Here is a 12,900-nt window from a genome sequence, read left to right as displayed (position 1 = left end):
GAATGAGCTATGCATCATAGATGAATTTGTAGATAATGCAGTCTGTTGAAGCCAGCAGTATAGTAACCAAGAAAGCCTATGTCAGTACAGATAATTGACACAATTTACAATGATGATGATGGTAATGAAATTGATGAGGTAAAGAATCACTAAGTATTTGGAGTTTTTTTTCAACTTACTGCTGCTCTCTTGTAGCCATTAGTTACCAATTTGTCAACCAAATTTGTGCAATTTTTAATTCAGCATCATTATTTAACTTACACCCTTGAATTGTTCCATTTCTCAGGTGCCTATTGCAATGGAAGGATTCGATGTCCTTTTCATGGTGCTTGCTTTGATGTGAAAACTGGTGATATTGAAGACTTCCCAGGACTAGACAGTCTGCACACATTCAAAGTAAGTATTGCTTTTTTGTATGCCTAAAACGCTACATAAACTCATTTCATATAACATATTTTGATAATGCTGCTGTTAATGATGATTATGATGATACTCCATTTGTTTCTCACAGCTGAGTTGTAGAGGTGCATGGCTTAGTGGTTGGGGTTTTGGACTCATGATTGTAAGAATGTGGTTTCGATTCCTGGAACAAACAATGCACTGTGTTCTTGAGCACAACCGGGCAACACATTGTGTTCTTCAGCAAAACACTTCATTTCACGTTGCTCTAATCCATTCAGCTGGCAGAAATGAGTAATACTGCAACGGACCAACGTCCCATCCAGGTGGGGAATATATACACCATGAAACTGGGAAACTGGCCCTTATCAGTCGGCATAACTCAAAAAAGGTAATTTTACCTTACTTTACCACAGCTGACATTATCTGAAATTATCTTCAGCCTTCACATGCTATATTGTGTCCCATTCTCTCCCTAACCCTTCCAACTACCATTTGGAATTGGTGGGTTGGTTGTGTGGTTAAGAAGCTCTCACTTTGCAACTAGTTCAGTCCTACTGTGCAGCATATTGGGCAAGTGTCTTCTACTATAGCCCTGGGCCAACCAACCCCTTATGAGTGAATTTGGTAGGTGCAAACTGTGTAGAAGCCCAAACATGGCCGTGTGGGTAAGAGCTTACTTCCCAATCATGTGGTCTTGTGGTCAGTCCCATTGTACAGTACCTTGGGCAAGTGTCTTCTACTATAGCCCCAGGCTGTCCAAAGCTTTGTTTGTAGATTTGGAAGATGGAAACTGAAAGAAACCTGCAGGATAATTATAATATGTATGTGTATGGGATAATTACTATGAAGCATTATGTAGAATATATATTATAAAGGATAGTGGGTAAGGCCAAAACAATGCGAAGTGAATGCAAGGTAAATCAAAAGAAAACAAATATGTGAATTAATGTAGACTTACTTTGTATTTAATGTTTCGAGGTTATGATCCCATTTTCAAGAAATAGATGAATGTTGCCAATGTGTGAGCGTGTGTGGAGTGGACACGCGCGGAAAGGTGTTGCTATAGCAACCAGCTAGCTTCCTGTAACTCTCTTCTGTTGTTGATCTTAGGTTTCTTTTGGTGTATGAGGATGGCCTCAGAGATTCTAAGGTTGCCCCCGTTCCACTGTGTTGCCTTGATGTGCACTGTGAATTCCTGGGTCTGACATTTCTGTAGGTGTTTCTTCATGAAAATGTCTGCCTGCATGTGTTCCTTAATGCATATATGCAGTTTCCTTGTCGTGCTTCTTCTGTAGGATGCACCACATTTGCCACAGATGATCTCATATACAACATAGGTCCTCTGGCACAATTCAGGGTCATTGATGGGGTAGTTCGACAATGTACACTCCTCAGAGTAGTGAGAGGTGTTGTTCTTGGACGGAGTTTTTTTCAGGGAAGGGCCAGTGTGCACTATCTGTATGTAGAGTCCTTCCCTGCAGACTGTGTGTTGTATCACTGCAGTAGTTCTGTCGTCAAGGTGTGGTAGCTTTAGGAAGCAGGTGTTGGACTTGTAAGTATGATGGTTCGTCCAGGGTTTATTGACCTTGATGTTCTTTAGGTGCTGTTGTTTAGCTAAAGATGGTGGGTAGCCATTCAGAGTTTGGTGCTGACGACTTTGTTGGTCACGTTGCTGCAATTGTTGTTTATATGTGCAATCTTGTTTCTCACGTATGCAGCTTTGGCTCTGGTGGGTAAGGCTGATTAGTAGTGGACAAAAAGTTTTCTATTAGCAACTTTTCTGTAGAATTTGGTAAATATGGAGCCTTCCTCTGTGATCTTGAGTTGAAAGTTGAGTAGAGAGAAGGTTCCGGATTCATCTGGGTGTTCAATCTCGAATTTGATGTTTATGTCGGTGTTATTGAAGGCCCGGTGTATGTTAATGGCCTCATTCCTGGAGGACGTGATGATAAGTATGTCGTCAACGTATCTGGAGAAGAAGATGCATGAGCATCTGATGTGGACCCTGGTTGAGAACCACTGATCTGGTTTAACCCTTTCCTTTTATTCTTAACATTAGAACTTTTCTTTCTTTTATTCTTGGTTACATTGTTGTCACTCAGTCCCATGTTAGCCCTGATTGAAAAAACCCATCATCAAATGCATTCTGTCCTTGACTACCCTGTCATTTTAGAATTATCTACGACTATACTGTCTAATGTGTCTTTCCTCTCTTAAAACGGTAGGGGTGGGATTTAAGAGAATCTGACTATTTCTAGCAGCTCTATAATATATGAAGGAGTGCTGACATGTTCTTTGGATAAAAGAAAATAGAGGGTCAGTTAATTATGATTTTTTTCAACATATTCCCCTCTCAGATCCACATACTTTTTGCAGCAGTCTTTCAGTTTTTCTAAGCCCTGTAAAAGAACTCAGAAGGTTGGGCCTCCAACCAGGCCTTTTGCAATACCCTTAATGCCAGGAACTTTTCAGCACCCCCTCGTATGTATTGTATTCTGGTGTATATTACCATGCTATTCAAGGTCAGGTCTTCACTTTATTTAGAGGCAGTTGCATAAAGACAATCAAAGTGGAAAGTTACTGTTGAAATGAAGGTAGCAAGCTGGCAGAATTGTTAGCATGCCAGGCAAAATGCTTAGCGGCATTTCATTCATCTATACAGTCTGAGTTAAAATTCCGCTGATCTCAACTTTGCCTTTCATCCTTTCAGGGTCAATAAAATAAGTACCAGTTGAACACTGGGGTTGATGTAATCAACTATCCTCCTCCCAATATTGTTGGCCTTGTGCCAGAATTTGAAACCATTGAAATGGCAGCCAGTTACCATAGAACAATGGCTGCCAAACTTCTTTGATTTGTTGTTTTAGACATGTGATTGTTACATCTGTATATACTGTGTGTGTGTGTGTGTGTGTGTGTATATACACACACACACACACATTGTGTTTATCAATATTGGCATCAATGTATAAGCCATGTTAATTCCTGAACCTTTCTATCCAAAGATGTGTTAAATGTGAGTTTACTATGTTTTATATTTCAGGTGACAGTTGAGGATGCTATAGTAAAATTGACTGTTCCCCAAGATAAACTGAAAGAATTCCGGAGAGTGAAACCAATGGTGAAATATTCCAGTGCAACAAATGAGGTTAACCTCTTAGTTGGTGGAGGTCAGTCTTAGTCTCTCATCTCATTCAACCTATATTTTGAGACTTTTGGGTCTTCATTTCTTGTCTCTCTTTGGTAGTTGTTGATCCTTTCTCTCCCTTCATCTACTTCTGTCAATATGCATTTCTATGTATTGAATTTTCATTGTTCAACTGGCAATCTAAATGTGACCATCCTGTCCTTTTGCATATTACAGTTGTCTCATATTCAACCATTTTAGGATGATGTAAGTGTACAAACAATGCATTAGATCCATTGTGAATTTTGTCAGTTTTGCCTGGTTCTCCAACATCATCTCCTGAACAAATTATAATCAACAAAGAATACAAAACAGCATATTTCGCATTATTACCTGTTACACACAGATCACTGACCTAACCAATCAAAAACACTTAAAAATGAAAAATCATGTGAGCGACCCAGTTTTTGCTCACAGCACACTCTAACCCCTAAACATCTACAATCACATCTACCCAACATTGTTAAAACATCATCACACCACTAAAAAAACCTCTACATGACCCCTTCACCCAGAACTTGCAAATAAAGCTTCTTCAAATTGTATTCTACCATCTTTAAGTTTTAGCTGCTAGATTTAATGTGTCCAAGGATCACATAGAACCTCCTTTCTCTTTATCTCTCTCTCTCAGTCCCTCTCCATGCATTGATCTCTTTCTTTCTTTATATAGCTATCCATCTTTATTGATGAGTTAATTGATTAATTACATGCATTTTTGCATATTTATCTCCTACCTCTCCTGATTTTGTATTACTAAATATATTTATAAATCTATTGAGTTAAGAATGTTCCCCTGGTTACTGTTTATATTTGTGTATACATGTATATGTATGTTTATTTATTTAAGGTCCAGCTTCTTTGATTTGTGCTGAAACTCTGAGGCAAGAAGGTTTTACAGGTAAAATTATACTAGCTTCAAAAGAAGAGTGTATTCCTTATGACAGACCGAAATTATCAAAGGTGAGTGGTCTGAAAGTTTCTGAATTTTAATTTGTAAACTGTTAAAAGTTTCGACATTGATTTAAATAATAATGTATTGATTCTGAAGTGTGTATATAATGTGTTGTGATGGTTGACACCTATTGAATATCACTCCAGAAAATTAATGACACTCATCTTGTGCTTCAAGAAATGCAGTTTTCTTATCACTGTACTATAACATCTCTCTCTCTTTCTCTCTCTCTCTCTCTCTCTCTTTCTCTCTCTCTCTCTCTCTCTCTCTCTCCCTCTCTCTCTCTCCCTCCCTCTCTCTCTCTCTCTCTCTCTCTCTCTCTCTCTCTCTCTGATACACACAACTCTAAATCATTTGTTCTTTTGAAACAGACTATGGGTGCATCAGCTGACTCCTTAGCTCTGCGAAGCATGGAATTTCTTAACGAACACGGTATTGAATTTTTAGCTGGAAAACAGGTATGTAATATACATATATATATATATATATATATATATATATATATATATATATATATATATTGAATTATTATTTCATTTCATCATGTCCATATATTGCTTCAAGTATTTTGTTTATTCTCGCGCAGCCCTCATTACTCAATTTAACCCTTTAGCATTCAGATTACTCTGTCAAATATTATGTTTGTTTATTCACATTGATTTGAATTAATCATGCATTATGTTGTAGGTTTGAGATGTTGATGAGGTAACTATTAATTTTTAGAATGATATCATAGGGTTGGCATAAGAAGGCCAGATCTGGTCAGTTTGAACATAAAACAGGTAGAATATTTTGGCCGGATATGGCTGGTTTAAGTGCTAAATGGTTAAATTTCACCCTAACACTCAATCTATGTAAGTGAAAAATAGATAGTTTATTTTTACTCTACAGTAGAAGATCCCATTGAAGAAAGATGTCTGAAGAATAAGTGTACCCATAATCACGGTAAAATTTCTAAATTCAAACATTCATTTAACCCACGAAAATATTTAAAAATTTGTTAAAAGAAAAAAAATATCATTTCCATTGTCTTTTAACAGTAAGAACACAGAACATGATTCTTGCCAGAAGCAAATTCTTTAGTCAACATCCCTTTTTAAAACCAACTTAGCTTTTTATAATTATGCCATCACCATCATAATAACCATCACCTCCACTATTATTGTTGTTGCTGTTGTTATTAAAGACAGTGAGCTGGTAGAATTGTTAGCACACCAGGCAAAATGTTTAGCAACATTTCATCTGTCTTCACATTCTGAGTTCAAATTCTGCCAAGATTGACTTTGCCTTTCATCCTTTCAGGATCAGTAAAATAGTACAAGTCTAGCACTGGGGTCAATGTAATCGACTAACCCCCTCCTCAAAACTGTTGGCCTTGTGCCAAAATTTGCCGTTCTTTTCGGCTATCTAATGCTTTCCTGATTATTCTGGCCGTGCCAAGGAAGCAAACCTTTTGTAACAGCTCTACTGGGTGCTCTATTCGAATTTCCTTTATATTCCCCATGATGCTTTCTGATACAAAACATGGTGAGGCTTATATGTGAGAGGTGGGGAGTGAGGAGTGTCACAAGACATCAATGAGAGAGACTGCATGTAAAGCAACTTGGGGCTGGAAAAACACAACAGAAAGTGGCAGTATTTTTGTTGAAAAAAAAAACAAAAAGGCTAACACAGCCAATGTTTTCAAGAAGGATCTCTTAGAAGATCTTCAGAAAAGCAAAAGCTCTATTTTTGACATGTTTCGAAATGAATATAACAATTTCGAAAACGTAGACGAGAGCCCTTTCATGAGCAAAGCAACGATCAAGTTCAGTACAAGTAACAACAACAGCAACAACATCAGCAGCACCATCAACGACCACAACAAAAGCAACAATGACAACGGTAATGAAGGAGCTGAGACACAAACTGGTGCAACGGCTTGGAACAGCTCTTCAAAACCTTCTTTTGCTGGAGTAACCAAATCATCTCTTCAGAGAATACAATTCTCTGAAGAGGAACTTAAATATGCTAGACAGCTAGTCGAGAGAGACAGAATAGCTGTAAAGTTGAATACCCCACCTGAGACAATCCAGGATACAATTCACAATACAGGGACGTACCATACAATCAGGTTAAAATCAAGGAGTGTGCAAAGAGTCACAGAGGCTCAAATACAAAAAGCTTTAGGTTCCATCTGGAATTTAAAGGAATATATACAGTGAGGAAGGGCCTATAGAATGGTGGACATTAAATTCCACACCAAGGAAGAAGCCAAACATCACTCTCATCCCTCATAAGCGAGAAGCTGTTGTTAGTTTCTTTCTACTGTGGTCAGAGACTGGCCAAAATAATAATTCAACAGGTGCTGCCAGAAATAACCATTCCTTGGCTAATTACTGCAGTGACAGTAGACATCGAGGAAAACTTGAAAATCTTCGAAGCCTATCAGACCAAAAAGGAGAACTGGTCTAGGATGACCATGGAACTCCTTATTCAAACAACACAAAAGAATGTGGATCTCATCCCGGACCATATCGTTCTTTCTGGAGACAGATTAATTCCAGTCAGGGTAGTTCGAAGGAAAGCAAAGTGCCACGCCTGCTTTTCAACTAACCATTTAAAAACCCGCTGCCCTAGACTGAAGGAAAATGAGAGACTAGCACCTCTCTTCCCTACACCAACAACGGCCACCAAAACTCCGGCAACAACAGCAGCAGCACCATCACCATCATCAGATTCAGCCATGGCACCACCAACACTGAGTTTCCCCAAACACTTCTCAGCATCCGAAGATACTCCACTTCCTGATGCAGAGCAGATGGACATCACAGGTGAAGAGTCAGACTGCATGAAAGATAAAAACAAAAAAAATGGAAAAGAGACAGAAGGAAAAACAAGCATATGGACAAACAACAACAAGCCTTATCCACACAAGAAGTAGAAAGAAAAAATCAAAACAACAAAAATACACTCAAAACAAACACTGCATCGACACCACCACCTCTAACACCTGAAACACAAGCTATCCCACACACACAACCACAACAACAAACAAATTAAAGACACTAACATTACAAACTACATGGCAATAAGCACAAAAAAACAATGAATTCATGAAGTACATAACACACACAAACATTACAACAGACGATTTTGTCACACCCACAGTCTCCTTACATGCACACATACAAATCATTCAAACGACACAAAACACACACACTTGTACATACTGACTTTTGAGCCACTACTGCACAAACTGGAGGTTTTGAGTGGCATCCCACATGACCTAGGATGTGGGAGATGTGTGTCGGCATATGCCGATGACATCACCACAGTGGTGTCGGATCATAAACACATAGAAATGATTGGCACTACACTCAGGGACTATGAGGCGATTTCAGGAGTGATAATTAACCAGGAAAAATCAGTGGGCTTGTGGCTTGGCACCTGGAGAAGCAGGTCCATGCTGTCCAACTGCATCATTGGGTGCTGGACAGACGGACTGGTTAAATTGCTCAGGGTCTGGTTTGGTCTGGACCTCCAGATGGACAAAGACTAAGATGAAGTAATGAACAGGGTGACTACTCTCACCCAGAAATGGGCCGAGAGAAAGTTATCCCTGAAAGGTTGGAGAGAGGTGGCTAACGTGTACATCACATCCATTATCTACTATTGCTTGACCGTCATGCCTTGTCCTGGTCACCATCTGATTATGCTTGAACGTATTCTCTTCAGCTTTTTGTGGAAAGGATGCATCCCGATGGTCAGGCGGTCTATCTGCTGTCAACACCCACTGTGTGGTGGCCTGAGCATGCCATGGTTGATGATGTGCAGACATGCGCTGAAGCTACATCTTCAGTGCTTCCTAGATGGTGAACAGGTGTGGTCACCGTTTGCCAGACATGTATTTCCACAGCTAGTTTCCTTGATGGAACTACAGTCCTGAGCAAAACAGAGACCGAGGGAGAACATTTGGAAAGTGGAATGTCTTCAAGCACTCACAGCCCTCAGCCAATCGGACAGTGCAATAGGTGGAATGTCCACTTCAACTTTTTATAGAGGATTAGTGGAGGAAAAGTGCAACGGGGAGATGTTGGGCATTGAAGGTCAGCTAGTTGCTCTTTTCCAGAGAATTTTCGGGCCAGGACTAATGAATAATTTCCAAAAATCTCTGGCCGCGCAGTGCTACTGGGGAGCTTTGCCTGTTTAAGATAAACTTTACAGGCACAGAAGTACGGTCAGCCGAGCATGTCCAAGATGCGTGCAGGACAACAAGACAGTCCTGCATGCTCTTGTCCAGTGCCCGAACATTGTTGACTTATGGGTTTATGATGAATACTTGCTGTCGCTTGTGGGACAGATATGGCTGTCAACTGAATCCATCGTGAAGATCTTCCCACCACCTTCCTTTAACTGGAAAGAAAAGACTGTTTTTATATGCCTGGTGGACAAGATTGAAGGGGATGACGACAAACACTTTTCTCTTTGGCCAATCCCTGATGAACTTTAAGTTTCACTTGAAAAGGAAAATAAGGGTAGAGAGGGAAGTGTTGTCTTCTAACCAGTGTGCTGAAAGGTGGATGAAAGTGACGAGAATGGTACAAGTGAATGGGCTTGCCCTGAGCATATGCCTATAATTGGAAAAAAAAGGAAAGGAAAAAGCACCTGCCCCAAAAGTCAGGGTACCCATGATTTTTTTTATGGGGATTTTCCATGAGCAGCCCTCAAATGTCTCCTCCCTATTGAGGATTACACATTTTTAATTTCTTTTTCCTTTAATTTTGTTAGTCTTGTTTACACACAAAACCCTCACAACACACACACATACACATTGTTTGTTTTGTCCTGTGCTGTCCATAATATTTTTATTTGTGTAAACCCTTGTGGTTAATAAAGAAATCATTATTATTGAACGAGAAAGCAGTGCATGCCATCAAAGTGACACTGGGATACAAATATACAAAGCTCTGTGCACCCATTTGTTTGTTTGTTTGTCCATGAACAAGATATCTCAAGAACCGCTGAATGGATTCAGATGAAACTTTCAGGGATATTTGGCCTCGTGACTGGCACGAACTGATTAGATTTTGAGAGCAGTCAGGTTCATTTTTAGTATTCTTGTTTGTGAGAGCAGTCGAGTTTATTTCAGATATTCTCATTTTAAAAATCATCTCTGGTTAATTGTTGAGAGGACATTGGTGTTGCCTTGGCAGAGTTTCGCACTCTCTGAGTGCTCTTGTTATTATCATTTTACATCCACTTTTCCATACTGCCATAGTTTGGATGGTTTTTCTGAGGGAGTGTTTTATGAACAGATGCCCTTCTTGTCATTAACCCTTATAGACACCAATTATGACTTGGAAGTAGATTTGGTAGATGGAAACTGGAAGAAGCCCAATATACATATATTTGTATATGTTTGTGTGTACCGTTATCTTGACGTGAGAAGGTGAGCATCACCATCATACAAGCAATATTGCTTGTTCTCAGTCTTCCATGTATAGTTATGGGGAAATATTACTTTGCTTAGAAAAAGGTAAAACATTGATGACAGGAAGAGCATCCAGCTATAGAAAATCTGCCTCAATGAATTCCATCCGACCCATGCAAGTTTGGAAAAGTGGACATTAAACAGTGACGACAACAATGATGACTCAGTTAACCTTCAATTAAGAAATCTTTATCCATATGCACTTTTCTTATTAGGAACTGTATTTTGTTTGTTTTATTATTCAGCTTGTTAATATTGACAGCGAAAAGAAAATAGCAATATTTAAAGATGGGACAGAGATAAGTTACACCAAGCTGTTATTAGCCACAGGAGGCAAGTAAGTCACAGTCAGTTCCTTATTTTATTATTATCAGATTTAGTGACACGTGTGTGTGTGCGTGTGCAGCTGCTGCTGAGTAATTTGAGAAGGCAAAACAGATTTTGGAAGTAAAAGTCTTTTCAAAATTCAAAGGTGGGGGTAAGGCTTTTTATCTTAGAGAAAGATCCAAAAGATAGTCACAGGCCCCTCTTTATCTCATGAGGGACTCTAAGGTCAGACTACTATAAAAAGCACATTTTTACCGAATGCGAGGAAATGCAACTCTCAAAGCCAACCCCTTAAAAACGGACTAAATTATAGATCATGATTTCGTAGTTATTGTAGTATTATACAACTTCTACTTGTCAGTATAATATGGTCCAGAAAAATAGAAATAAACAGTGAATCAACATACCAAACGAACACCATGTATCCAGCATAGCATATAGACGACTGTTCATCGCTATTTCCCTCCACTTACATAGGGAAATAGCGATGAACAGTCGTCCATATGCTATGCTGGATACATGGTGTTCGTTTGTACCAGCCAAACAACCTTATTATAGGCTTTATGTATAAGTAATATATTTTTGTCTTGGGTTTGGGGTGGGACAGATTGAAGTGCCTGTCACTTGATCTAGTATACAGATAGATCCCCACTGTTGCATTGACAAAAGTCTGTTTCAACAGCACAGCAAGGGAAACTCCAAATAGTGTGTGGGCCAAGACACAACCTTGTTTGATGCCATTGTGGCTGTTGAAGGATTCTGAGAAACTGCCTTTGTGTTATAAAATATATACATGTAATACATGCACACAAATAGATAGATACTTGTATATTATACTAAAAATATAACCATGTTCAAGTTTTAACTTTTTTATTAATACATTTTAATATTATTGTTTAAGTCCCTTGATCTTAATTTAAAACAATTAAGGAGCTGAATTCATCAACATTTCTAAACTTTAATAGCCTCATCATCAAGATGTGAAGTTGTTGGTTTGTGTAATTGCCTCTTTTATGGAAGGTAAATGGGATTTCTATAGAGTTTATCATCCAAATTTGTGGAGACATTGACAATTTGAAATTTAACCATTAGATTTATACATCATTAGTCTCCTGTTTATTTTGTTTATAATGTATTTGTGTTTTATGTGTTTATTGTAGCATTGTGCTGTCTTATGAGTAATGTTTCCATTAGTAACCATCTGTTTTTATGAGGAATTCTGTACACTATAGTATGGATATATTGTCCACTAATGTTTTCCTGCCTATTTTAATTTGTTATGGTATAGTGCTACAATTGTTTTTCATTACAATGAGATTATGAGAGAATGTTGTATTTGTATAACCAGTGCAACAGTAGGAGTTAGGAAGTTTACAACTTTTGCTTTTACAATCTAGTTTGTATATCATATTGGTCATGCTTGTTCTCAGTATCCATCACAAGGGGTATATCCACCAAATATGTTATGCATGCAATTTGTTTGTGCTTTGGTACTGCTTTGTTCCCTATTGTGGCCATGTACATATCTCTAATACTTTCTTCAATGAATTGGCTGGTATCACAACTAGCTTTATTTTGGATGATACTGTAGTGACGCTTTTATAGCAGACGACTGTTATATGTTCAATGTCCGGAGTTTTATCCACGCATGTGCAGGGACTAGTTCAGGAAGAGTCTCATGCGCATGCGTAGAGTTCGACACCCAAGCTTTCGCGCCTCTTCTCAGCCTCTTCGTTCACTGATCTCCGTCGAGCCAAGACGTCCAACAGAGCTCTCTCACATCTCAGCACCAGAGCTTCACAAATAACCACGAACTTCATTCAGAAGGCGTCTCAGTAACCAATGGCGACGAGCTACCGAATTCCCTCCAAGCGTGAGCCGAATTCCACTGTAAATAAATATTGTTGTGTTGTTCAGAATCTGCATTCCGTTGTTTCTTCAAGAAATTTAATGTGCGGAAGCGGTATATACCTAATGGTGTATAATAACTTCCCCACAATACTATACATTACTTAATATCACTAGCAGCAATAAAGGCAGAAACAGATATGATATTATTTGATACCATAAAATCTAATATCATGGCAGAAACAATAAATATATTATCCAGTATGATTTGCTACTGAAACTTTCGTGAACAAACTTTTTTACATAAAGTTGAGGTGGTGCCTACACTTTTTGTTTCTTCTAATGACTGCATATTAATTGTGTGGTTAAGAAGCTCACTTTGCAACCAAGTGGTTTCACATTCAATAACACTGTATGGCACTTTGAGCAAGTGTCTTCTACTACAACCCTGATTGACTAATTGTCATATGCATGAATTTGGTATTCAGAAACTGTGTGGAAGCCTTATCTATCTATTTTTCTCCTTATTTCTTTCTGTTGAAGAGCGTAGCTCGAAACGTTCTCTATTCCCAAGCGTTAAACTAATACATCCTTTTGTTGTTTACACCACCTGTCCTCGTCTATTGTTGTTTTTTTCGTAAATTCTCCCAAATATATATATATTATTAAAAAGCAGCAAAAATATCACAAAAACTGTTACTCAGAGTTTCA

General features: G+C 38.5%; 1 protein-coding gene across 6 annotated transcripts in view; it reads left to right on the top strand.

The window, feature by feature from the left end:
- Positions 1–12,900, top strand: part of LOC106872255 (apoptosis-inducing factor 3) — a 125,935-nt gene that overhangs the window by 87,978 nt on the left and 25,057 nt on the right. For all 6 annotated transcript variants that reach the window (XM_089353622.1, XM_089353618.1, XM_089353629.1 and 3 more), the window contains 5 exons: positions 287–396; positions 3,446–3,572; positions 4,437–4,549; positions 4,913–4,999; positions 10,260–10,351. In XM_089353622.1, coding sequence (XP_089209748.1) covers positions 287–396; positions 3,446–3,572; positions 4,437–4,549; positions 4,913–4,999; positions 10,260–10,351 — 529 coding nt within the window. The remainder of the gene's footprint in view (positions 1–286; positions 397–3,445; positions 3,573–4,436; positions 4,550–4,912; positions 5,000–10,259; positions 10,352–12,900) is intronic.

This window comes from Octopus bimaculoides, chromosome 1, assembly GCF_046866305.1.
Source record: "Octopus bimaculoides isolate indiv1 chromosome 1, ASM4686630v1, whole genome shotgun sequence".
Taxonomy (NCBI): Eukaryota; Metazoa; Mollusca; class Cephalopoda; order Octopoda; family Octopodidae; genus Octopus; species Octopus bimaculoides.
The sequence above is the reverse complement of the archived record's forward strand: the minus strand, read 5'-3'. Positions and strand labels throughout refer to the sequence as shown.